Raw genomic sequence first — 26,610 nt, 5'->3', positions numbered from 1 at the left:
GTGAGCCCAGGGCAGGATCTGTGTCCACAGGGTCAGCTCTGCTGGATCCCCAGCCTGTGTCAACAGCCGGGCCCTGTCCTGCCGGACGGGAGAGATTCCTGTCCCTCTGTGAGCCGAGGACACCGCGGGCCGGGCGGGGCGGGCCCAGCCCCTGTCCCTGTCCCCTGTCCCCTGTCCCCAGCCCCTGTCCCCGGGCCGGGCGGAGGAGCCGCTCCCGGGGTCAGGAGGCCGCCCCGCAGCGTTCCGAGTCAGGCCGCAGGGACTGGCCCCGGGCACGGCGTGGAGCGGTTTGGGAGAGCTCCCAAAGCACATCTTCCTCTTCTCTTCCCCTCCTGGCACCAATCCCGCCCGCCGGCTCCCGACACCGGCTGAAGGACGTGGGGGGAAGGGAGGGGTCCCCGCGCTGTGCCACAAGGCCGAGGCTGCACACACACATTGCCCGGGCAGCCAGGTGGGATTGGGGACGGGAAAGGGACAGGGCAGGAGCTCCCCTCAGAGCCGGGGCAGAGCAGAGCGGATGGGGGGCGGCCTGAGGCCCAGGATCTCCTCTGACAGTGCCAGGCGACACTCGGGGCGTGAGGGGAAGGCAGCGATTCCAGGGGAGAGGATTCCAGGGAAAGGGCCGGGGCAGGGGGCAGGTGGATCCAGGGCCCTGCCGAGAAGGACCGGCCGGGAATGCAATCCCCACGGGCCGGAGGAGGGACGCGGGCATGGTGACTAAACTTCTTGTAAAAAGGGGTGGAGAAAGGAAAGGGAGGGACAAGAACCGAGGAAAAAAAAAAAAAAAAAAAGAGCCCTGCATGTCAAGGCTGAGGAAATGCTGTGGGAACTACAGCCAGGCGCTTTTTTTTTTTTTTTTTTTTTTTCCTTTCTCTTCTTCTTCTTCTCTCTTCTCCCCTGGTGTAGCTGAGAGGAAGGAAAGGAAGAAGGAGAAGTAGCCGGCTCCAATGCGCCTGGCCGCGCTGCCGGGGCGCGGGGGCTCGGCGGGACGGATCTAGTTTCCCTCGGGCGGCAGGAGAAGGAGCCACGGGAGGACCCCCGACATGCCCGGGCCCTGGGGCTGCTGCCTCCTGCTGCTGTGCCTCGGCGCCTCGGGCGGGCAGGTAAGGCCGGGGCCGGCGGGGTCGGCTCCCCTCAGGGCTGGGATCCCCCTCAGGGCTCGGGTCCCCTCAGGGCTGGGATCCCCCTCAGGGCTCGGGTCCCCTCAGGGCCGGGGCCGCCGGCGCTGGGCACTGGGCAGAGCAGCCTCGCCCGCCTCACCCCCGCTCCGCTCCGTCCTGCGGGTTTTGGTTTTGTTTTTATCCCCGCCACTCATAAGCGTCTCTCGCTTCTGTAAAATCAAAGTAGTCCAAAGCCGAAGTTGCGAAGGAAGCCAGGGGATCTGCGGGGAAAACAGCCTGCCTCTGCCCAGGGCAGGGTGTGAGAAACCAGAAAATGTTTGCAGTGAGGTTGTTGAGGGATATAATTTGCATGTAGAGTAAAAATAAGGCAGACTCCACCCTGCCGAGCAGATTTATTCGAGAGAGCGTGGGCACACTTGTCCCTCGGGCGGGGGACGGGGGTTTTGGCAGCCCGGGTCCAGCCCTGCAGCTTCCCCGCCGGGATGAGCCCCCTGGCACTCCGGCCGTCCCGCATTCCCGAATGCCGGTGCTGGCAGCCCCAGCGCCCCGGCCCGGCCCTGTGTGCCCGGCCCCGCCGGCGGGAGGCTGGGGCTCGGCCCGCACGACTCGCCGGGAGGTCGATGTGCTGCTCTGGCAGAGCCGGGAACCCGGTGCCAGGTCAGCTGCCCCCCAGCGCAGCCCTTTCCTCTGACGGGGGAAGATCTGAGCGAGGTTTGGCTCTGCGGTTGTTTGCAAACACGGCGTGCTCTGGTCGCAGCCCTGTGCGGTGCCAGGTGGCCGCTGCTCAGCGCGGTACCCTGGGGACCGCGGCTGGTCTGACCCCGCTGTCGGAAAAACCATTTTCTACAGCCGGCTCCTGCTCAGCCTTCAGCCTTGTGAATGGCCTGCATCGCATTTCCCCCAGAAGTTCTTGCTTTGCTCTTTCTAATTATACAGCTTAAAAATTATCCATCCCCCTTCTGGTTATTTAGATTCTTCTAGACTGGCAGGATTTACAAATACCATGCTACCCTTTATTTACACTTTATTTCCTCCGTTAATCAATGTTTGGCAGCCTCGCTACCATTTGTATTTCTTTCGTCTGAACTTCTGGTATTTTTCTGTGTCTCGTTATTCTTGATAAGTTATATAACTTAAAGTGCTTCCCTCAACATGGGGCTGCAACTGGGCCATGGCTGAGTTCCCTGAGAGCAAGGTGCAGCTTCAAGAAAAAAGAGATAAAAAACCCAAACCAAAACAGAAAACCCTCTGCTGTCTACAGCTTACAATTTAATGTCTGACCGCACAGTCCTGAGAGCCTTTCCTTTGGATCCCTGGTCCTAAATATGTTGCCTAAAACCACACAGGCCCTTTTTTCCACTCTAAAACATACGTTTCATTTTGTCCACCCTCACTCTCAGGCTTCTCTCAAATCGCTGCTTTCCAGGTGTCCTCCATATGTATGTGAATGAGCCTGCAAATTTCGAAAGTGACTTTTACATCACAGCTTTCAGATGGTTTATCCTGTCCCTTGGTATGCTCTGTGTCTCTCTTTTTTCCTGCCCTGGTCCTTAGGAATCAATGCAGCAGGAAGAGCAGACCTCAACGCTCTGCATACCTTTACTTCAGGTCACTAACCATTCCATGCCTGCTTCCATCTGGAGCCATTTGAGTTTAGTGCAGTTTTCCCTTTTGGAATATCCTCATTGCATGGAACCGGCTCAGCTTTTGACCAAACCTTGGAAATTCAGATTTCTGCGGTATAGCTCCTAGCATGTGTAAAGTACCCTGATGCAGGAGCAAGAGCTCCTCATCATTTCTCACCTCTTGATTCATAGCATTTCACAGGACACAGAACAAGGAACTTGTATTTATTTTGGGCTGATGTGTAAAGTCTTTCCACTGCATCCAGCATGTGCTTAATTCTGAGTCTGTGTTCGTACAGTGTGCAACTTTGCATTGCCGTTGCTTTGGACAAGTAGCAGCACAAAACTGCAGGTAGCTTTAGGAAGGCATAAGGATAAAACATAATTTGTCAAAGAGCCCATTAATTTAATATTCTGCCTTTAACAGTGAGCAGAACCTACAAGAATGTGAAAGGCAAGCTTAGAGAGGTGGAACAGCCTTACAGTTTCTCCTTTGACTGATTTGGGCAGTGGTTTCTTAGAAGAGTGCTGCTTTCTGATGGAACAAATGTGAGAAAACCTGTGGGAGGATTGAGGTTTTTCTGATGCATTTGTGTTAGTTTAGACTGGTTAACAGGGTGGAATAGTGCTCAAACGGTGATATTTGCAATGTATTTCCAGCAAAGAATGAGAAACATTCAAAAATGTAAGTTATTGCATACTCACTCATAATTCTGCTGAGAATAGACATGGTCATTGTCATCATTTTCACCAAAGAGGAAATGGGAACAGAGAATTCGTGACTTGCTGTAGGTCACACACCGAGCAGAACTTCTGGGAGCAGAGCTCAGCCCTGCTCATCTTGTGCTTCAGCCACAAGATGATCTTTCCAAGTGATTCATTCTGGGCACCTGTCAGGGGTATTTGGCTTTCTGGGGCATGATCTGCTCAGCTTCTTTGCACAGACTAGTTACATCCCTTTCCTTGCTTAACATCAATAAAGAGTATCAGCATTACTATCAGATGGGAGTCAAAGTCTCTGAGAATGTGCATTTGCAAATGTGCAATAAATCAGTTGCACTATCACATTCATCTCCTTTTTAGTGGCATGGGATGGGTTCTTCCACTACTCTGTAACATTTACTTCTTTGATAAAGTTTGCTCATTGCAAACATTTGGAATTCTTTGCTATATATAAAAGTTTTGGCCAAAATACAGATTTTTCTCTAACTTCTCTAAAATGTATAGTCTGTATGATGAGAGAGGGGAAAAAAGAGTGTAACAGTGACTATACTGTGTTACACTGTGAGCTCTCGTGGTCCATTATTCCTGCTCTGATCAGGGCCAAAGGAATCGTTCAGTAGAGCAAAACTTCTACAATATCTAATCTAAACTCCTGGATTTATTCTACCATTAACAGCATGGGCTTCAAAGCTACTGTAATTCAATTAGTTCATTTGTAAAAATTCCCTTGCAGCAGTGGTCCCTGTGAGGAACACTGGCAAGCCTTTCATTGTTTTGCAGTTTCCCTCAGAACATGGGAAAAATCTGACAGTACCTCATATCAACAGAATATAATGTATGTAAAACCAGATCAACCCACAATTTAAGAAATCTGTCCCACTTCTCTTTTCATGTTAAGCATCATCTGGATGATGTAATTTCTTCTTTCCCACCAACTAAAACTAACCTTTGCCACATTTCACAGGTTGGTAGAATTCAAAGCTTATCAGACATCTCAGGGATACTGACCAATGTCATCTGGGTCACAGGACTTTTTTCATAGTGTGCCAGAAGAGAAAAAAAACCCAAAGAAACAGGTCAAGCAGAGCGATTAACTGCATCCCTGAGGATCTTTTTTTGTTTCTATTGCCCATTTCTGTCTATTACCCTCAAGCTCAGAAAAGTGGGATGTAACTTGACAGCTGGGCAAGAACCAGTACAGATGGTAAAAGATGGTAACTGTAACAGAAAATCATGGGAACCTCAAAGTGGTGCCCTCTACCATTTATACCTTCACACCATTGAGAGGAATCATACTTGAGTCACTTTGCTACGTTCATCCATCTGTCCCCAAGAGCACAAGTGGTGAAAGACTCTCCTGTAGTAGGTATATGTGCAGATACAAGGAAAAGGCAATGCTTGCTGCAAGGCTGTCCTCCTGCTTCTCCCTGCCACTTCCTCTCTGTATGACCAGGTCTCCAGGAAGTCTTTGTGGTGACCAGAGCCAGGAGGGTCACCACCCTCCTGGCTCCACATGCTGTGACCACAGAATTCAGATCTCCCTCCATCCTGTGCCCCGTGCTGCAGGAGGCTGCTCTGCAGCAAAGGCTGCTGGACACTTGGAGGAGGTGGTTGCTTTGGGATCTGGTTGAGCTTACACAGGAGGGAAGAGGGAAACAGAGATAGGTGGTTCATCGTGTTGTCAGCTGCAGCTCTGCCCCTTGCACTGACTCTCCCCTTCCTTTCCATGGAAACTCAACTTGCAAGGCAGCACTGGCTTCTGCTGCAGACACGCACTCCTGTTTTCAAGAATGCATTGCTTGCACGGAGAAGCAGCTGCTCTGAGAATGGCTTGTTATTCCTAATGGACAACACAAAGGCAAATATTTGTATGTTATAAATGCAAGATAAAAATTAAGTGATGTTTAACCAGGTTGCACTCTGGACTTCAGTAGGCCTTGGTCTATGCGACACAATAGCCTGCCTGCAAGAACTTGCCCCTTTTTATGACTTACTCTTCTTTGAAAATGATCCAAAGTTCATGTAGTAGAGGAAAAAACTCCACAGGCAGCAATGGCTGGAAGTCATAAGGTGGGCTGCAGGTGGGAATCTGGCTGTGCTGGCACTCAGGGCAGCCTGTTGTTGTGTTTGCCCTGTGAGAGCAGGACTTGGTGTGATGCTTTGGCACTGGGGAAAGCAGGTTTCCTGGTTTGCCCCCATCTGTGTGTCACTGCAGTGTGCTGTCATGTTTGTGGTGCCTTCTAGAGGGCTCAGCACTGCACAGGAGAAGCAATGCTGACATCACCCTGGCACTCCAGGACATCCTGGTTTGTGTCCCATACCTGTGTCGCCACCTGAGCTGCTTTGTGCAGGGCTTCTGATGGTTACCTCTTCTGTTTGCCTTCTCAGGGTGTGAGTTCCCTGGGCACGGCTTTCTTTGGTGTTTGTGCAGTGCCCAGGATGTCGTGGCTGCAAACGAAGCCAAAGAGTCGTTAATCACCTTGGGATAGCGCCCCATCTGTTTCCCACCAAAGGCACAGGGAGGTCTGCCCACGCAGGCCGGGAAGGGAGTGGATACATTGCCCTGGCCGGATGCCACGGTGTAGGCTGCAGCATCCAACCCTCACCCTTGTTCTCTGGATATTTTTCTGACCAGGACTCCAGCAGCATCCCCACGGCAGAGGAACATTCCCCGCACCACTTGGCCAGATGTGTTTGTGCTGCCTCCCTGCAGCATTCCCAAAGGAGCGGCTCCAACAGAGGGCTCTGGCAGGGGATGGCACCACAGTGGGCAGGCAGAGAGCTGAGACCCAGAGCTGCCTCTCGGCCTCTGCAGAACCCTCTAGCTGCCTCCTCTCTTAAAATCCAGATAAAAGAGACCAGGAGAGACTGTGTTTTGGTAAAAAAGCCAAGCTGGCCGGTTTAATCCACTCTGCAAGAGCCAGTTAGCCAAGGAGGGGGGAAAAAAAGTGAGGTCATTCACCCTCACCACTTTGTGGCTACTCCAAAAGAAAAAAAAGTATATAGGGTCTGTTCAAGAATGACAAAGAACAACATTTGTGACTGCAGATGGGTGCAGAATATATTTAGTCAGTGGTCAAAATGGAGGGAAAAGAAAAGAATCTTGTATGGAAATAAAAATACTGTGAAGTTTTGTTAGGCAACCCATTAATCTGGAATGCAGAAATACAGATAGGGAAAAATGTGCAACTAGGTTCATATTAAGCCCTAAAATTGCTTATGTGGCACACAAGGACATCTATTTCAAGTGCATTATTTTGCCACAGTGAAAAGTTTTGCCTTACAAGCAATATATTCTCCAGTAACTTTGCATTGCTTGGTAGCAAGGGTGAGATGGTTCCTTGAATCTGATCTCACAGGAAGAAAAGCACTCCCCTGCAATACCACATGTTGTAAAACAGCCTGCTAATGGAAAGCAGCCAGAGCCTCTTCAAACCAGGGAAGAATATTTCCACAGACATTACTGGCCGCAGTCACTGGCAGAGCTGGTTCCTTGTGATGACACCTACAGAGTGAATTAATCAATTCTCAGCCCAGTCCTGAGCCCTTTCATAAAGGCAGCAATTCCTTCACAACAGAGAAAGTGCAGATACAGTCAGCAGTCTTCCCTCTAGCTCACACTGAAGCAGAATGGTCTGTGGGTGTTGGAGGCATCCCCCCAGACAGCCATCATACCAAGCAAGGGCTGCAGCCCCACCACTGCCCTTCATGTTTCTGCCTGCAGAGTATTCAGCAGTTGTTCCATGAGCAATGCTAAAATCCAGGAGAAGGAAGCCAAGGCAGAAAATCAGGTGGTGAAAGCAAGCTTCCTCTCTTCTACAAGCTTTCTCATTCTGCCCAGCAGCTCAGCTACGATTTTGAGATCTCACCTCACACCGTAAGAGATTAGTTTGTTATGTTGCACTCTGAGGGCGTGCTGGAAGGAAAAGATACATAAATACACAGATTTTAAGCACAGAAAGTCCCCATTGGACTCCTAATCTGGCATCCAGCACATGAAATCTGTCATGGTCGTTTCTTCATTAAGACTCAACTTCAGCTAAAGAAGCATTAAAAATTATCTGCTGAACTAAAATGCAAGAGGAGCATGCTCCCCCTAAATCATTGTGGCTTTACTGGGGTTTTTTTAAATATTTTTTTTAATTAAGCATGAATGGGTGTAGAGTTACTCATGATGAGTCATTGAGACTGTACCTGGAGTGGTAAGGCTACTAAACTTTCCTTTGGAGCACTGCTCTCACACCTGTTTAATCCAGAAGAGATTTGTCTCTGCAGGCCTTACCACAAGCACACCTAGGTATTAGCTTTGATAGTGTCTTTATTCTGCAGTCTTTATTTCTGTTTGTTATAGACTGTTGGTCTTGCTGTCAAGCCTTTTTGTTAAATATTTTGGTTTGGTTAGCTTTTGGGTCCTTACTCTCTGATTCACCTTCAGAGTATTCTACCCAGTAGCTGTTAGTCTTTGAATTGCTGTGGCCATGGGGGCACGTAGGTTAAAGCATGAGGTTTTGCAGCAAAGTGCAGGCAAATGTGCAGGCACTACTGACTGCCCAGGCAGTGAAAATGTTAAGTGTGCCCCTCTGGCTGCGGTGTGGGGATGACTTTGTCTCTCAGTGACAAATGTTGTGCACGTGATGGCAAGTCTTCAGCCCTTAGAATCAGGCTGACTGATTCACAGCTTCAGGCAGTCACTGTTTCAGCCTTGCTGTCTCTCACCTCCGTTGTCTCCCATCTGATTTATCTGATATACCTGAGGTTCCTGTCTGCCTGCCCCCACCCCACCCCGCCGTGAGAGCCGTCAGTGCAGCACTTCTCCTTTGCGTAGCTGCTGGCCAGAAATAGCTCTGGTGGGTTAGAGATTGGGGAATGCTCCTTCCCATCGGTGGAGCAGCACCAGTTGCTCAGGTGTTTGCTTTTGGCTCATGCTGGAACAGAGGGACAAGGGGAATAGGCAGGATAGAACTTCTGCCACCATTTGCCCAAGTCCTGGCCGCACGTTACAGTTTTCTCTTCACCTCTTCGTTACTGATTTTATCCCTCACGCTCTTTCTGGCCTCTTCAGGCATTCAGGCTCTAGGAGGGTTTTAAGAACCTATTTTTAAAAATGAAATAATATTTAGTTTAAGCTGTTCCCATTTCCCGGCTCTATTTACCACGTGGTGGCAGTTCTGTGATGTGGTTTACTGGTCACTGGAAAGTTGACATCACCAAAATCATTTCATTCACAAGCTAAGATTTTTGTCATGAATTACAGGCCTGCAAGCAAATAACTGGAATTGCAAAGCTGTGACTTGGGTGCTGCTTTGATTTAATTTTTATCAACAGCAAAGACATGTCCAATTGTTGCATGCAACGTGATTATGATTAAGTCTTTAACACAGGACTCCTCTTTCCCCTTGTACACCCATGACTGTAAAATTTTCCAGAGTTGTTACCATTGTGTGCCTCAACAGAGTGCCTGGGAGCACCAGCCACAGAGCAGCGCCCATCAAGAACCAGATTCTGTTTTTACTCTTAAATAATTATTTAGGCAAGCCTCTGAAACTGGCACTGGGCTGAAGAAATTTGGGGTCTGGTTAGACATAGTACTGACCCAAATCAGTTTGGAGGCTGGAAAGCTGTGGGCACAGCTGGTACCTGTGAGGGGAGAGGCAGTGGCTCATATTTGAAGAAGCAGCAGCAGATGACGGCAGAGGCCATCTTAGCTGTGCTTGCAGGGGCTACTTCAGTTCAGGAAATGTTGCTCAAAGCTCGCTCCTGTTGACAAAGCCTAATAAAGCCCCAAATCTACAGATTTTTTTCAGTTTTATAGCAGGCAAGTCAGAGGACCTCAAAAGCAAGTGACTTGAATAAACCTGTGCTCCAAAGCACAAAAAAGAAGTGGTGTGTGCAAGGCAGGACAGACTGTAGTTGTCTTTCCCATAGGTACTTTGATGCTGTAATAATAAATGGAGGAAAAAATGTGCTTTGCTCAGTGAAATGATGACAGATGACTTGAATACTCTCCAGAAACAACTACACTGATCAAGAAGGTGTCATCTTAAAAGACAGTTACCCCTTGACGTGTCTCTTTACATCTCAATTTTTGCAAAACTGAGATTATCGCTAATGAGCAATCCTCACTGAGGCCTCAGGTTCTTGTTCAGAAGTGTCATGGGAAAAAGGCTGTGGAAACCCCCGACCTTGTTCTTCCAGATTTTTTCTTTTAAAGGAAAGAGGCCCGTGCAACTCTATCTTTTCTGAAATGTGAGGAGAGAAAAAGAGTAATTTTAGCATCCATGACACACGGCTTCTTCTGCCCTCTGATTGCTCAAGGGCACAAAGAATAAATATTTCTTTAAGCCTGAGGACAGGAGTCTGAAAGCTGCTGGTTCTCCCCTTCAGAAGCACCTGTGTGTATTTTTTTAAGGTGTGAGTAACACAGTGGTGCTTTGTAGTGCTGTTGTCCATGTTCTCCAACCCTAAAAGCACAAGCACACTCTTGCTTAGTGTCCTTTTCAACAAATAAGCAAGAAAAAAGCCCAAACCCAAAGCTGAAAAGTCTACTTGCAGCTCAATACCAAAACAATCTTTCAAACACAAACCTTGATGTAAGCATGCCCGTTTCACCAAAGAAGTCCATTGTGGTAATCATGTGCTTAAAGGTAAGCAGGTGTTGGTGTGCTTTACCAAACTGGATCTACCAAGCCTGGAGGAGCTTTGTCTTTTCCCCCTCAGCTTCTTCCCCTGTCAGATACACTTGTTCTGAAGTAATATTGATCAAATAGGAAAGCTGTCTGGTTTTTTAGGTACAAAACTAGGTGCTTTGCACACTTTTGAAGTGACAAATTAAACTTACACAGGATACCTAGAGCTCTCTGAAGCACTTATATGCACGTGGTGGTGGGATTTAATGAGCAGCTCCATCCATAGTGAGACCATTAAAGGAATGACCATTAAAGGCTGGGTTTTATCTCATTTAAGCACTTCGGAGGAAGTTGGCACTTTCTCTCTCTAGATAAGAGCTTGGCGGTGTCCAAATCACTCTGACCCACAGGCCAGCATCCGAGGAGAGGAAGGATGTTCCAGGGGTTACGGAGCAAACTTGAGCCTTGGGAGACTTGGTTTGGTTTCCTGTCACCTCTGTAAAGCCAGATGGCCTCCTGGTACAAGTTCCTCATCTGCAAATGACTGCACTTCCCCGTCTCAGAAGGACACATTGGCAGGAATGTGCTGGTGATGGTGCAGCATCAGGTCATCGTGCTGCCAGCAGCACAAGTACTTCTCATCCTCCAAAGGAAGTTAATGTGCAGTTTGAGACAGACACATCTGCCTGGCAAAGGGATTAACACAGGATTGCATGACATCAACAGAGCAGTGTTAGAAAAAAGTTTTGAGTTTGGCTCTCGCCATAATAAACCAGGTTGTTCTGGTTTCCCTTCCTGTCCACTCTTGCCCCAGCTTTCACACTCAGCAGGTCCAGCCAGTCCATACTAAGCTAGGATCCCTCACCTTCACATGGGGGTTTGCCCATAGGTGCTGAGAGCCTTGTCTTTGCACCATTGGGCATAAATCAAAAGAGGTAGTACTGCAGCTTTATTAATGCCTTGGCTTGTATGAAAAGAGGAGGGACATGGACACAGAAGAGGCTGCTTATTGACATAGAGCATAGGTTAATGCAGTGTGAGCTATTCCATAACAATTGTGTCCTAAAGCTTGGTGGTATAAAACAATGTCCAAAAAGTGGCTGAGCAATTAGCCTGCTCCCTTCACCTTGGTTCCAGAGCCTTGCTGCTTCTCCTCAGACTGAGTTGTGATTCTCAGAAATTACTCCAGACCCTTTTGCTGAATGCTTCTTAGCAGATTTGCATATCCTTCCGTAAAAAGGATGACTTTGCCCTTGTTTGACACTTCAGTAATTTTTTTAGTCTTTTCGTCTAAAGAGGAACTATTGAACAGGGGCAAACGAGGAAGAAGAGGACATTCCGTAACAAAAAGCGAGTGACTGGACCTGCTTTGGCCTCACCACAATTGTTACCTTTGTGGATGGCTGGGTAGAGAATCAATTGCTCAAGACACTCGTTGTGCTTGGTTCCACATATCACCTCAACCCTTTGCTGGCCATCTCAGTGTTTTAGCCTGAAGTGCATTACAGAAAACGAGCTCTTTCAAGTGTAGGGGTCACTGAGCTGTGTCACCGTTCGGCTGCCAGGCTGGCCCAGCTTTCCTTTTCCTAGATTGCCTCTTCCCTCACCAGCACTGGCTGTTGTCCCGTGCCCCTCCTTGGAGGTGCTGTGTAAACAGGGAATGCAGTGTTTGTTCCAAAAATGCATTATCTAATCACAGGAAAGGTACTGCTAATGAAGAGAGACACGAGGAAACAATGAGACAACAGAAGACTAGACTCTTAATTTGACCCGGGATTGTTGTGATGATTAAAAAATGGCTGTAAGTTGTTTATACCCTGCAAAAACATGAGAATTCAAGACTTCTGACTTGTGCTACTTTTTCTATTCCAGACACAGCTAGTGCAGTTTTGATAAACACAAGTCGTGCACCAACCCATGGCTCAAACTCCAAGCCAAAAGGTGGTGTTTAAAAAAAAAATGCAGTCTTTTTTGGTCATCTTAAATATACAAGACCCTTCCTAGCATTAGAAGAGGGCAAGGTCCTTAGAGAAAACTATTTCTTTTTAAAGCAGTTTCTATTGCTTAAACTAGTAAAGGAGGAAAGAGAAGATGTAAAGACTGGGAGGAAACAAATGGAGAATGCTAAGTAGAGGAATGGGAACCAGCCCCAGCAGGCACAGGGTTGTCATGTGCTATTAGATGGCAAAAGCTCCCTTTAAGCAGCAGCAGAAGCTTTATTGCAACTTTGTCCAAGTAAATGCAGTTTTCAGGGCTGTATCCAAGAATGAAGAATTCCTTGCTGTGGGCTAGATTTTAAATCACTTTATCTAATTTCAAGATCGGCAACTGATTGTGAGGTGTTGAGTTTGTCTCGAGGACTCTGGTCTGCCAAAGCAGGGTCAGTGAAGGGCTGGGCACAATGCTTGGCTGGCCAGGATCCCCAGCACAAGCCATGGCCTGAAGCCTGGGCTCTGGGTGGGACCATTCTGTGTACAGGCAGCTGAGAGCTGGGAGGGGATGCAAAGGCCCATGAGGACCAGAGGCATCTCTGTTGCCCACTTTGCAGAGGCCCTGTCATGTACCCGTTTCAGGTGGGTGGGGGGGAGAGGGTAGTTTGTGCTGATTTTGTTTTGGCTATTTTTGAGACACAAAAAGCTGTGGGCTTAATTGCATTACCTTTCTGGATGGCTGCCTTAGTTCCACGAGACCACCTCTGCAGGACACAGTGGGAGCCATAAAAAGCTGCAAAATTTAAGTCCAGTATTTCATGGGACTAGCCAGGAGCATTTTGTATCCCAGTGGGAAGCTTGGAACTTCTTCTTTTTCAGGAATATAAATCATTGACTTTGCTTGTTTGCTTAATGCTCTACATTAAAACTGGCAGTTTTCCAGGTCATGATCTGAGGTAATTTCTGTGGAAGAGACTACAGAGGTATCTCTATGCCTTTTTTTTTGGTCTTTACAATGGTTTTAAAGTTGTAGATTTTAAATAAAAGAGTACTGTAAGAAAGGATTATGTAACAGGCCAAAAGTTCATGATAAATTGCAAGATGGGTTATATATTTGTCACCTGGCTCTATTAAAATTCCCTGTGTGTATAGCATCAAGTACATACCCTTAACATGTCTACAAAGCACCTTTGAATTCACAAATGTTGGGTAGGTTTTATTGCTTGGCTATCCACAATGCTGTACAGACAGAAAGACTTCTCTCTGCCAGCCCTGGGACTGGGGAGGTCTGGAGCTCTCCAGGTGTGTTGGTTCTCATGTCCTCTCTTTCCTTCCCTGCTCCAGCTGTCACTGCAAATCACTCCGCCGTGTGAGAGCGAACAATACTATGAGTACTCTGGACGGTGCTGCAGGAAGTGTGAGCCAGGTATGTGAGCTCTGGCTGGGCTGAGAGGCTCCTTAGGAGCTGCTCTGTGGGTCACTGGTGAAGCAGTCAGCTCTCCTGACTGCTGGTGGATTGGCACGTGCCCTGCAGGTGCCTGATCTCAGGTTTACAAGTGCCTTCCTAGGGCAGGAGTGGTCCTGGTGGCCTCAGCAAAGGCTTCAGCAGCTGATTTGTTGGAGTAGCACTTAACTACTGCAGGAGACAGAAAGCAGCTCGATTCTTGTGCTCTCAGGCCATCCACTTGACTGATGTTTCAGTGCCACACTAAATGGGGCACAGTGTTTCACTGATGTTTCAGTGCCACACTAAACGGGGACCAGATTGACAAGCTAAAAATGTGCAGGAAGAAATAATTGTCCACAGCATGTTAGCACCCAACCTCTTATTTTTCTTTAACCTCCTTAGAAAGCTGCTCTGCAGCTTCCAGATGACCTACTTGTCCTTTTCTTAATCACAGGGAAGTATTTGTCTGCTAGATGCACTGCTACTTCTGATAGCGTGTGCCAGCCGTGCGGCCCAAACGAGTATATGGACGTCTGGAATGAAGAAGATAAATGCTTACTGCACAAAATATGTGATCAAGGTGAGCTTTTCCTACTGCAGAACCTTTTAATCCAAACTAGTGAAGCGTACAGATGGGAAAGTGGATCTAGGGAAGTTGCTTTGTTCAGGTGCCCAGCACTGGAGGCTGAGCTTGCACAAGAGCCTGGCAGAGAGGGAGGTCCCCAGACAGCAGAGCTCCTGTGCTGTGCAAACACCATGACTGCAGTCTCTGTGCTCTGATAGTGATTATCTTCACTGGGGCCATTCACCCCTGTGGGCTGATTTTAGAAGTTGTCCTTTTGCCCAGCACACTCTGTGTTCACTTCCCCTAATATGTTTGTCTCACCCTTGCAATCCTGTGTTTATTTTCTACAAAAGCCACAAGGAAATGTATTGTTTAGGAGTGCAGTGGGTGAGGAGCCCCGTGCTGATCAAGGGTCTCCCGTGCTTCCTGAAAAACACCATTTCCTCTAACATTAATGGTTTTGCATCTGCCATTCAAGCAAAGCAAGTGTGTAGAACAGGAGGTTCAGAAACTTGAGGCTTGTTATCAGAGAGATTTTTACTCTCATCTGCTTTCTCTTTTAGGGAAGGCCTTGAGAGAAGTGAACCCAGGGAACAGCACGTTCCAGCGGCAGTGTGCTTGTACCATGGGATACCACTGGAACGAGGACTGCGACTGCTGTCAGCGGAATACCGTGTGTGCTCCTGGACTGGGAGTCAAACCTCCTGGTAAGACACAGAAAGGGGATGTACAGAGTGAAATGTCCAGCTCAGGCCTACTGGGTGAAGCCAGCATTGTGTGGGTTGTGACAATAGAGAGGGTCCTTTAGACTCTCAGATGACTGTCAACAGAAGGTGCGTGTCTGAGTCGTCATTGCTACCACATATAATCCTCCTGTACTAGTCACATTTTGAAGGCTTCTGCCTCCATAGTTTAAACAGTATCTTGGATCAAGTGACTTCTGCAAGACATCACGTGGACATGGCAGTAGTTGCAAGGTGTCCAGTACATTTCTGATGTTTGCTGAGGTGTCTGACTGTGAGTCATTAGGTCATGTGCTGCTCCTGTATTCAGAGAAGCACTCTTTTGGGGGTTGTTCCTGAGGTCAGATTTGCAGTCTGGTTTTGTGCAATGACTTTGCCTTGCCATTTTTCATTGTTCCAAACGAGTTAAAAGTGATTAACACTTTTTGGATAGCTCATGTATTCTGTTTTAGCAATTACTCCATTTTGGATAGCTAGTAGTGCAAAGGTTTATTACAGACATTTAATTTACTCTTAAGTCTAATTGAAACAAGTGCAGGTGTTTTGTGGGTGGAAGACAGACAGTTAAGTTCAAAGGTGTAGTGAACACTGGGAACAGCTGCACCAGGCATAAAGAACCCCAAAAAAGCAGCAACTAATAGAGTAATGGAGGAAGAAATGCTTCACGTGTCTGGAGGAGAGTTGCTGTTTTTTCTCCAGACTAACAAATCCTGATACAGCATTTTGTTTACCGTGGCTTCGTAGAAGTGACAATACCAATCAGTGTCACTGTCTGTGATACAGCATCATTGTGAGGGAATAAACAGAAGGGGAAGGACGTACCAGCTGAGTGTTATTTTGCAATAAATAACACAAATGGCTCCTGGTCATTTCTCATTTTGATCATGTAGAGAAGGGCTCAGGTGAAGCTTACATGGGACTGCCTTTGCTGCCCTAATATAACCTAAGATCCCACTCTATGAAAGCTTTTAGGGAGTTTGTGGGGGGAGAGTGGAGCGGGAGGATGGGGAGTATAGTCACCTTCCTCTCACTTGGAAAAAACCCACAGAAACTCATCTATGACTTTCTTCCTTCCTACACACAGTGCAACAAGACAGGGACACAATGTGCATACCATGTCCCAGAGGCTACTTCTCAAAGGTCTCTTCGTCCACCGATGAGTGTAAATCCTGGACCAAGTAAGTCCCTGGGTGTTGTAAAACAATCATACCTGCCAGAAGGCAGGGAGAAGCTTGGGCAAAAGCATTTCTCAGTGGAGTATTCCAGGCTGCCTGTAGAGCACAGGGAACATCAGCATTGGCTGTGCAGTGATGGGGGCATTGTCAGGCTGAAGCTTGAATTCTCCTTATAGGAGAACAAGAGAGAACAGTGACAACAGAACTGCTGAGCCAAAAATAAAGTATCTGAGGTTCTTAGGGGTGGAGAAGTGTTGTATTTTACAACAGAAAGTACTGCTCTGCATAAGTGTGGGAGGGACAAGAAGCTTCCTTGAGAGAACCTAGCCTCTTTGTGTTTCTTTTTTAGCTGTTCAGCTCTAGGAATGGAAGAAAGTGTGCCTGGGACCGACAAGTCTGATGCAATTTGTAAAGAACGGAAGATGCCTGAGCCATCAGAAGATGGTTTGTGTCCTAATATGGATTGTTGGGTGGAGAGTAGCAGGGAGGAGGAGGGATGTGATTACTAAGGGTTTGGGCTGGCTTTATCAATTCTCACTGTGGTGACTCTGGGGAGAGCAGCTGTAGATCAAGACAGTGCTCTTGGAAAATCTCACCTTTAAAATTTGTTTCAGGCCTGGTGACTCTAGGGCCTGTGTCCACTGTTAAGCTGAGTTTGACACCGCCCACTAAAGCTGCATGACAGCATTGCTGTTATAGCCATGTTATACCCATGACTCCATCACATTTACAGCTTGTTCATTTTTATGTGCTTTCCCCCACACACATTACATGTATAAAGACTAGCAGCTCCTCTCCTTGCTTATTTATAGCAATGGATACAGTCTCAGCCTGATCCCTCTCAGATATCCCTTCTTGCCCACTGTCCATTTCCTTCTTCAGTGTGGATATGGTACCAAGGAGGTTGCTTGCCTGGCATGCAATGATCCATCATAACCTGAGATAAAGGACAGATTTTTCCATGGAATGTATGTCTTCTGTCCCCTGAGTGAGATCAAGCTCAGCCTTGTGGCCTGCTGGCAGCTTGCAGGGGAACACTGAGAGAAGCCTAACCAGGCAACATTGCTCTGTAACACCAAGATTCTGGTTTTTATGGAGATGTCTTGGTAGCAGGTACCATCAGTGTGGCTGCTTGTCACAGAACTGCATAAATGCTGGAGTTACTGTTCTTATTATAGAAACTAAAGATCAAACAGGAAGGAAAAACAACCCTGGCCTCTAGAAAAGCAGGTAAAATGAGCAAGGATTGTCATACTACGGAGTGCAGGCTATGTGTTGATGGCACTATCTTTTTTACACCCTGCAGGAACAAACAAGATCTTATACGTGTTGATTGTCATCTTGTTTTTTGTGACACTAATTGGCATCGTCGTCTTCATCATATACTACAAGAAGAAGGGGAAAAAGCTGACAGGTACATCATAGCTAATGATATTCCTGAGTGTGACAGCTGGGGCTCGCTGTGCTCTCTGATTTCATGGGTAACCAACAGATTAAGAAGCTCAGGAATTACACTGGAAGTTCTATGCCATGCCCATGTCTGTCCATGTGGATATGCTTTATCTAGCACAAAGCCAGGCTAAAAATTCCTTTCCTCTAGGCTGGCAGTAATTTGCAGTGTATTACACTTGACCCATGGAGTGACCATCCTCAGGGCAGACATGACTGTGGTTGGAAGGAGGATGGCTGGTGCTGGGGGCTTTCATAGCAGCCTGGCTGCTCTGCAGCACCTGGCACAGCTGATCTCTTGGCTAAAGGGAAGCAGGGACAGATAGAAGTGCTGTCTTCTTTACCTTACTTTCCCTCCCACCCAAAAACCTGCATCTGGACAGGTTAAAATATGAATTTCAAGACAAAGGCCTGATGTGTATTTGAGAGTATGATGGAGATGATGAAAGCTGAAGTTCTGATGAGGTACTGAAGAAATACTAGAAGGAAATAGAATGAATATTTAAAGTAGAAAAATAGAAAAATTCTAGCCAAAGGCATACTAGATAACAGTGAAATACTGAGTTTATTATTAATAGAATGGAAATACCTTCAAATTCCTCCACTTTCTGTTAAGCCCTGGGTCTCTTTAGTGAAGGACATACTTCTCTTGTTCTGTCGGTTTATAATTTTTTTTCTCCTAAACATGGAAAGCTTTTTCCATCATTTCCTTTCCCAAGTGCTAGCAATTTATGAAAACTTTTGGGAGCAGTGGAAAGGAAGACAAAACTCACTTCTTGTAAAGTATATTTCAGCCTGTGTTTTAGAAAAAGGCTGCCTCTGCCACACTAAACATGGGTTGTGCTAAATCTGGAATTTCTGGGATGGGCTGGAGGAAATGGTGACACTGCTTGCAAACCAAATACTTGAGATGCAGAGCAGGTTAGGGGGAATGCAATTTCTTTGACTTTTCTATTGCCCTGCTGCTCTGCAGTGACAGTCCCTCATTGCCTTTGCATGAGGAATCCTGCTCACCTGAGTTTGGGTGAATTGCAGACTCAGGAAGGAGCCCTTCCTGCTTGGTGTGGATACTAGTGGTAAATCAACATCAGAGCAACAGAATCATTGCTGGGAGCTGGCAGTGGCTGCACGACTGATCTGTATTCAGCCATGCAAAACCATTGTAAACTTTAAATGTACATGAGACTTGAGCCCTGCAAAGTCTCCTGCATTTATAAACACAAATCAAGAATTGCTCACTGTGTCCGTTGTTGCCCTAAAGTGTGTGAGACTTCAAGCTTTTCCTTGGGAGATACTCCAAAAATATTGGAATTAATTTCCCCATTAAACATACTCTGATTAAGTAGAATATGCTATATTTGAGTCTGCTATCCTGTGGCTTCGGTGGCTTATCCTCATCTCTCCAGGCTACTCACTCCTATCTGGGAAGGGCCTTTGGGCCATCCATGTGACTTCTCTTGAAATAGACCATTTCTGCTGTGAGCAGGTCGTTGTTGGGCCAGTCATAGCTTGGTGTGACATATGACCAGGAAAGAAACCCCATTTGATGTGGAACACAGTTTAACCGTGGTCTATTTTAGGAGCTTGGAAACATTTGTTCCACAGAAATATATCCCTGTTCCAGTTACAATGAATCCTCAGCTAGACCGACGCTGGGACACTTGAACAGGCAGTAAAAACAGGCTTGTTGGTTTTATTTAATATGATACTGTGGGCTGTGAATGACTGTGGGTGTTTAGGTCTGTGGTTAACTTAAGTGCCTGCTATATGTTACAGCTACTCTTTTGTTTTCCCTACAGCAGATCTACAGAACTGGGCTAATGAAGTGTGCAGCCAAATAAAAGGAACAAAGGTAAAGTCAAAGATGGTAGCATTTTCTCTTTGTTTTGCGTTTTCCTCATGGCATTCCTGACAGCCCTTCTGAAGCAGACTCCTCGGTAATTTTTGGCTAGAAAACAAATTTTGAGTTCCTCAAAAATTGCTCGCAGCTTTGGCTTCTTCAGTCTGGTTTTCTGTAAATGTGAGGCATGTGAAATCACCATTCACAATTAGCTTCTGAACCTGCTCGCTGGTTTCAGACAGTTTTAACAGAGATCAAGGTCTTGTGATTATTTAATATTTATGATGAGAAAGTTAATCAGAACACCTGGGGCTGCCTAGGAGACAGCCTTCCTATATCCTAAGTGCAGGAGAAGCTTCAGCTGAGTTTGCCTCTTGTTACATACCAGAGTGCTCACAGGGAAGAAACCTGGATTTGGGTCATGCCAAAAATGCCAGGCATGCAAGGCATTAAACCCAGAGCCATCAGCTAAAGAAACTGTTTGACTTCTTAATTCTAGGGAGGAACAAATCCTGCTTGTGCATTCCAATATGAAATAAATAAGAGCTTTGCTCTGGAAGAGCACCAACCCCATGCTTGAAAAAGATGGTGGCACTGGTTCAAGTTCATGTGCACAGCCTGCTTAATGCTGTGGATGTGAACTGTGGTGTCCCAGGTGTCCCACCACCCCTTCTAGGAGCTCTGATGAGCTTAGCTGTTGAAAGACTCAAATTTCATTGCTTAAAAGAAAAACCAAACATACCCAAAAAAACCACCTTTCTGAGCAGGCAGTTCCTCTTTTGTCTCGTAAGTCTTCATGCAGCCTCCTGTCTTGGCAGCCACTCAGATCCTCTGGGACAGAGGAGTGAATCAACAGCCATTAGTGGCTGGCAGCACTTAAACTCTTTTTTCTATCATGGAAGATCTGAACAGATGCTAGAAATTAAAGGTGTCAGTTCCCAAACACCCATCTTTAAAGCACAACTTGTACGAGCTGAAGAGATATTTCCCAACCCTTTTTTTGGAGCTGCTACCAAAAATGTAGCTTTACTTTGTCGAGTACTGTGACAACAGGATGTCACGGGCCTTTGCATTTGTTGTCCTAACCTTTCAGTTAATACAACCTTGCCTGTATTTTCTTCTAGCTTCTCTCAGAACTTCTGAATCAACCCAGGTTCTTTCTTCAGTCATTGCTGATATTAAAAATTCAGCCCCCAGTAAGGCCTTCACAGATCAATAGCCTTTCAGACACATGGGAGTGTTTCCAAAAGCTAATAAGCAGTTAGGTGGGTCTTACTAATGGTCCATAAGGAACAGCAGAATCCACCAACTCTTCTAGGTTTATTAACTCTTCTTATGTGCCCTCAAAAAACCACTAGAAATAGTTGTCTCACAAGATTAAATGTTATTGCTCAGATTTCGTTCTGAACACCTGCTGAGCCCAGCATCACCAGTCAGTTTCACAGCAGAGTAGAATTACACATTAAGACTCAAATATAGCAGCACTGCTCAACCTCAGCAGCTCCACACAGAGGAAGGACCACGATCTGCCCTTTCCTTCTTTGTCTAAAAAATAACTTAATGTTAATCTATTTGTTAAAGATGTTTTTACTTTTAATTTCTTTCAGGAACCTCCCAGAGATGCATTTGTTACTGTGAACATCACAAATGCTGCTGTCCCCCAGCCCTCCGAGGACACATGTCTCCTGGTCCCCTCGGGCTCTCCTGTCCCTGGAAACTCATGCTGCACCTCTGGTCACACTCCTTGCAGGAATGAGAGCCCCAGCACAGAGCCTTGTGAGGCAGGAGACTTTCCTGTGGTAACTGAGACTGATGATTACCAATTCCCACCAGTTCCCACGGAAGATGAATACATGGATAAGGATCTCAATAACGCTGATTATTTATCTTTGCTAAGTCAGCCTAACAGTAAAGCTGTGACATCATTGTCAGAACCAATGGAGGCAGGGGAGAATGACAGCTTGAACCAGTACTTTTCAGGTATTGGGAGCACAGAGGATGTATCAGTCTCTCAAGGTTTTCATCCTCCCTCCAACGCAGATGGGGCACACATTGCCACGGAACAGCTTCTACAGAAATCTTGCCAACATGCCCACAGTTGCCCGAAGGAAATAGGCAACAAAGACACAGATCATTTTGCAACAAACTGTGACTCAGAGAAGATATGTGTGAGGTGTGGCATTTTGTACAGAGAATCTCCCCGAAAGTGTGGCAAACCCTTCTGTGCTGTGGCTGACAGCACCTCCACCTCCTCAGAAACTGGTTCCTGTGCCCAGTGCACCTGTGGTTTGAATTTTCTCTCTGCTGGTCAGAGCACTGTAGCAAACGATCTTGGTATGGAAGATGCACCTTCAGATAGTACCAACATGAAGTACCAGAACACAAACAGAAGCACTTCAGGGACACACAGAAGCACTTCAGGGACGAGCAGCAGCACTTCAGACCTCCCTCCAGCATCTGGTAAGCCCATTAGGCTTCACCCATACACAGCTGTATAGGATTTTTCTCTTTGCTAGCTCAGTAGTATTCAGAGGATCTGATTTAGGAGAAGAAAATGACGCTTTTTACACTTGATTGCCCTGAAGCTAGTCTGGAAAAAAATCTGGAACTGTAAGGCCATTTGGTTTGTATTGAATTCTGCAAGAAAAATGAGCCCAGCAAGGCACCATTGTCCCACCCTGACCTAACCAGCAATGCAGAGCCCACCTTCTGGCTGTCACTGCAGAGGCCAGGCAGTTCTGTTAGCAGGTGTGTGTGTTGGAGAAAATCAGAAAGAACACAGCATAGGGACCTAGAGGCTGAGCTAAGGAAGGATGCATAATGCTCAGGCAGATACTTTTTATTCACCAGTGTGCCGTATTTTTTGCCATTAGATTTAAGTCCAGTTACATTTATACAGTGGTCAGTGAAACTCCAGCTGGAGCTGTAAGCTGGTGTCACAACTGGGTATGAGAGATTAGCTACACTTTTCTGCTTATAGCTCTTTCTCTTTGCTTTTATTTGCTGGGATATAAGCATTCGCATAAAATAGTTTCATACAGACACTGTTTTTCCATACACATATGCTTTGTCCCCTAAACAACTCTGAAACACTGATTAGTTTACTAATTGTCTCCCAATTTATTAATTGAGTAAATATATCAAAATTGTCAAATCAAAACAGGGAAAAAATCACTGAAGTAAAACCAGCAGAAGGGAAGTCATGCGCCCTCTCTGGATAAGCTCTTCCTTCCCCAGACTTTTTTTCAGTATAAAAGTCTGCAATCTGCCTGTCATATGTTATTAGTCATTTTAGATTATAATCGCATAAAGTTGGATGCTCTATTTTTATTTGTATCAATGCACTGCCAAGCATAATGAGACCTTAGTGTTGAGTGGGACATCCAAGTATTACTGTAATACCCACAGCAGTTGTAAGCTGTTGCCCTTCTTTAAAACCATGTCGTGCCTTAAAATTTCTTACAGAGACATTCTTGTCAGTCTGCCAAAGCCCCAAAACAACACACTTGAAGGCCCTTCCTCTCTCAGCCTGCATTCCATGTGGGAATCTGAAAGTGTGTAGCATTCATCTTCTGAAGAGCAGAAACTTGCTGCTGCTTCAGTTTCCTGAAGTCTTGACGCAGTTTCACTGTCTGGTCTATACAAAATGCAGCAGGAGTAAAGAGAACACAGATTGCCTTTTTTGTTATTGTTGGACTCTTGAGGTAGAACTGAAAGTCAAGTTATATTTGGTACTGCTTTTCTTTCTAAATATGACACAAAGAGAAAGAGAAAATATTAAGGAACAGCAGAGCAAACAGGAGAGCTGGGATATAAGTGCTGTGCTAGCAAGTGCCATCTTAGATCTGCAACACAATTCTTTGTATGGGATTTTAATTGTGCCTGTGCCTTTGGATATGTACATGCTACAGTGCCATCTGGTGAAACCTGAGCACAGATACCGTGCTCCTAATCGGCCAGTTTTATGCATGACTACAGGAAGATACTGACAGAGCTGTGGGCAGTATCAGAGCGTGGGTCAGTTGATCTGTGGGTAACCTGGCTTGCTGGCAGAGTAATTTTTCTGCCCACAGAATGGCCATGCCCCTCTGGCAGTGCCTGGTTGCATGAGGACCAGGGCAGGGTTTAGCCATAGCGTCTTCACTGAAGCAGCCCAGCCACGCCAGGGCTGCATGTGTGGGTGCATCAGCATCTCTCATTTTGCTAGGCCTTGTGAAATGCCCAGATGGAATAAATGTGCATGTAAAATAACTTTCTGTAAAGCTTTTCAAAGCAACTGAAGCCACCAGGCTCTGCACACAGTTATGCCAGAACAGAATGGTACAAAAGAGGGTGGATAAAAAATGGGAAGGAAAAGACCATGGGAAATTCCATAAAGTTTTGGTCTTGGTTCACTACCACTCAAAATGACAACAGAACTGGTAAAGTCTGTCCCTCCTGTGAAACAATCCTAGAGGACAAAGTGAACCTCTGGTCAGGTGCCTCTTTCCAGGGGTCACCACTGGAGATGGAGGTAAACCTTCAAGCAGTTCTTCAAACCCCACAGGCCTGGAGGCAGTCAGAACATGGAGGGTGGGTCAGTTCAGGCCCACCTCAAGTTCTGTGCAGGGCTACGGCGTAACATATGAGTGCAAGCAAACTTAGCTGACTCATAATTGGGACTGGTTTTGCAAAGCCTTTCACTTCCAGATCCCAAACCAGCCTGGTTTGGCAGTGACAAACAATTCTCACCACCTAGAGGCCATTAAATGTCTCAGAGAAAATCATTTGCCTGCGTTGTTCCAGTTCTTAGTGAACAATTACCACAGAAATTAATCTGTCTTTCTTATTAATATCAGATAGTTTGTAGAGATCAAAAGGCCAAAACACTGCAGAGAACAATGTCTTCACTCTGAATGTGTCCCTTATACTTTTCAGGTTGGAAGCACTTTTCTTGCACAATGCAGGAAGCTCTTGTGTCCATTTTCTGTGCTTTGGGGCCCTAAATACCCATTTGTTTCAGCATGGTGTCTTCAGAAAGCACAGAAGGTTTGCCAGCCACATTCAGCTAAACATTATAAATGTGTTAATCTGCCTTTTTTTTCCTCTCCCCACTGTTACATATAATTCTAAATTTTTGATCTCTTGCTGAGCACTGGTAACATTCTTCACAGCACCTTTTGCAAGTGACAGGCAATCTGTTTAAAGACAAACAGTTATTTTTGTACTGCCGTTATGCCCAAGAGTTTTGTTCATGGCAAACAGCCAAACTGAATCGAACGCAGAGGGGAAAGAACCAGCAGGGAAAACCTCCCACAGAGAAAACCCTTATGGACATCTCATGTTAATCAACAGCACTTGGAAAGAAAGCAAAGAGCTAGCAATGCAGTAGTTTAGGTGAAATAAATCAGGTTGCTTGAGGGGGGCCTATTAGAGAAATACTCGAGTGCTGCCCAGACTCAGCTCTGAGCTGGCACAGATCCTGACTCCACACAGCTGGAGACCAGTGCCCAGGGCTGGTGTGCAAACATCACACGTGGCCACCGGAAAAACAGCATTTGTCTGGGCTGGGCCATGTTTATCTGCAAGGAAAATGGGAATGTCTCAAGTGTTAAGGAATGTAATGAAGAAAGGCACAAAATATCTTAAAGAAGTCAGATCAGTCTGCAAGTAATGATGAGGTGAAACACAGCAGGAAAAACATTTCTTAGTAAGGGTGTTCACGGGCCAGGAAAATTCTGTTTACTTGGTTTCTTCAGTTTGTTTCATTTTCAAACCTTTAGCAAGCTTGTTAGTTTGATGTTGGAAGTTTGTTCTGTTATTTTCTTTCTGCTCTGAGGAAAGCTTATTAATTCTCAGAGCCCAGTCCTGCTGTCACTGAGGTCAGCAGCCTAGTCCTTGAATAGCAGAAAGATTGCATTTATACTGAAAAATCTCTAACCTCAGGCAGACTGACTGAAGCCATAACTCTATTAAGTTGCTATAATATAGACTCTGTCTCTTCAATGGCGTCAGTCTATATCCAGCTAAATCCCTGCAGGGGCAAGGTGAGTGCCAGAGTGTACCTACATGGAGCATCTGGACTATATAACATAACTGTATGAGCTCTGTGTTGTTTGGACACTGTGTGACTCTGTAATCTGATGTTAAGTCTTTCAGTATTTATTCAGTAAGCCTGCTATCTAACCCAAATGGTAGGCTTGATTGGGGGTTTATTGCCTCTTTGGCAAACAGTGCGATTTCTGGGACTCTAAGAAAAATAGATCTCATAATCAGAAATAATTAGCATTTCCTCACAAACCACAGGCAGGCGCAGATTGGACACAGCTTTGTGCATCAGGCAGCACAGGGAACATGAGATTGTCACCTTCTCTCTGGCTTCCCAGATCACAGCTCAGAGGGAAAATGTTTCCAACCCTTCCAGACAGACTTCTTGTGCATGACAGACTTTGCCCCGAGAAGACAAAAATGGAAATAATGAAAAGGTCCAGCAGAAGGCATTGATTATAAGAGCATCCTCATGTCACAGGGGAAAAAATAATGGAACAAGAACAAAGCCACCACAGCAGATTAAGTTCACTGCACTAAGTGTCCACCTTGTGAGGGGAAAATATTAATCATGTGTGTCTTCTTTTCTTCCCCCTCCTTCCTTAGGAAATGTGACTGGAAACAGTAACTCCACCTTTATTTCAAGTGGACAAGTAATGAATTTCAAGGGCGACATCATTGTTGTCTACCTTAGCCAAAACTCTCAGGAGGGGGCGACGACCTCGGGGCAGAGCGAGGAGAACGTGGGCAGCCCCGTGCAGGAGGAGAACCTGAGCCGCTGCGAGACTTTCGCGGGCAATGCCCAGCACTACAAGGAGAAGTGCGCGGAGCTGCAGGGCGCCCGCCCCGCCCCGGGCAGCGGGGGGCCACGGTGGCCTGGTGGAGCCCTGGCCCAAGAGCGGGGCCCTTCCTGCTGTGGACAAGCCTCGCAGCCCGTGCAGGAGGAGGGGAAGCTGGGACACTTCTCGGAGAAGGTGTTGAACTGAGGGGACGTTGTGTCCTCGCTGCGGGCCGGGGCACCGGCACACAGCCCCCAGCGGGGTGTGGGGCTGCTGCCGTGCTGCCACAATCCTGGGTGTCACGACAGACTGCGAGACTGTTGCTGCCCCTGGTGTCTCCTGGGAAATTCTACAGCTGGAAGGACCCTCATGGCGCACACGTCGGTGGTGGTGGTGCTCTGGGTGGAGGTGGCCGGTGGGGACAGGCGCACACGTGAAGCCACGAGCGCTGCCCCTGTAGCAGGAGCAGCAGCAGGGCTTTCTCCTCCCCTCCACAGGGAGATGGGCTCCCTGCGTGCACCCCAGTCCCTGCCACCTCTCCCTGGAAAAAGAGGGGAGA

The 26,610-nt window shown here is 46.6% G+C and overlaps 1 protein-coding gene across 3 annotated transcripts; it reads left to right on the top strand.

Annotated features, from left to right (window-relative positions):
- Positions 1-334: 334 nt before the first annotated feature.
- Positions 335-26,610, top strand: TNFRSF11A (TNF receptor superfamily member 11a). 3 transcript variants are annotated; one of them, XM_083867340.1, is made up of 11 exons: positions 382-451; positions 907-1,103; positions 13,371-13,452; positions 13,928-14,053; positions 14,602-14,745; positions 15,866-15,959; positions 16,306-16,400; positions 17,263-17,370; positions 19,205-19,257; positions 20,853-21,705; positions 25,879-26,610. In XM_083867340.1, the coding sequence occupies exons 2-11, from the start codon at positions 1,044-1,046 to the stop codon at positions 26,256-26,258; spliced, it is 1,995 nt and encodes a 664-aa protein (XP_083723466.1). In that variant the 5' UTR covers positions 382-451; positions 907-1,043; the 3' UTR covers positions 26,259-26,610. The 3 variants fall into 3 exon arrangements, with proteins under 3 accessions (XP_083723467.1, XP_083723465.1, XP_083723466.1); XM_083867341.1 differs by having other exon boundaries at positions 335-1,103; positions 19,208-19,257; XM_083867339.1 differs by having other exon boundaries at positions 335-1,103.

The sequence above is a fragment of the Zosterops lateralis genome (genome assembly GCF_965231275.1).
Source record: "Zosterops lateralis genome assembly, chromosome: 1".
NCBI classification, from domain to species: Eukaryota; Metazoa; Chordata; class Aves; order Passeriformes; family Zosteropidae; genus Zosterops; species Zosterops lateralis.
This window is presented reverse-complemented; position numbering and strand designations above follow the sequence as displayed.

Bases quoted from the DNA above. Each gene is read 5' to 3' on its own strand.
- TNFRSF11A (XM_083867339.1), top strand. From the start codon at position 1,044: ATGCCCGGGCCCTGGGGCTGCTGCCTCCTGCTGCTGTGCCTCGGCGCC. The intron at 1,104-13,370 runs GTAAGGCCGGGG...TCCCTGCTCCAG, and splicing joins TCGGCGCCTCGGGCGGGCAG to CTGTCACTGCAAATCACTCC. The intron at 15,960-16,305 runs GTAAGTCCCTGG...TTTCTTTTTTAG, and splicing joins GAGTGTAAATCCTGGACCAA to CTGTTCAGCTCTAGGAATGG.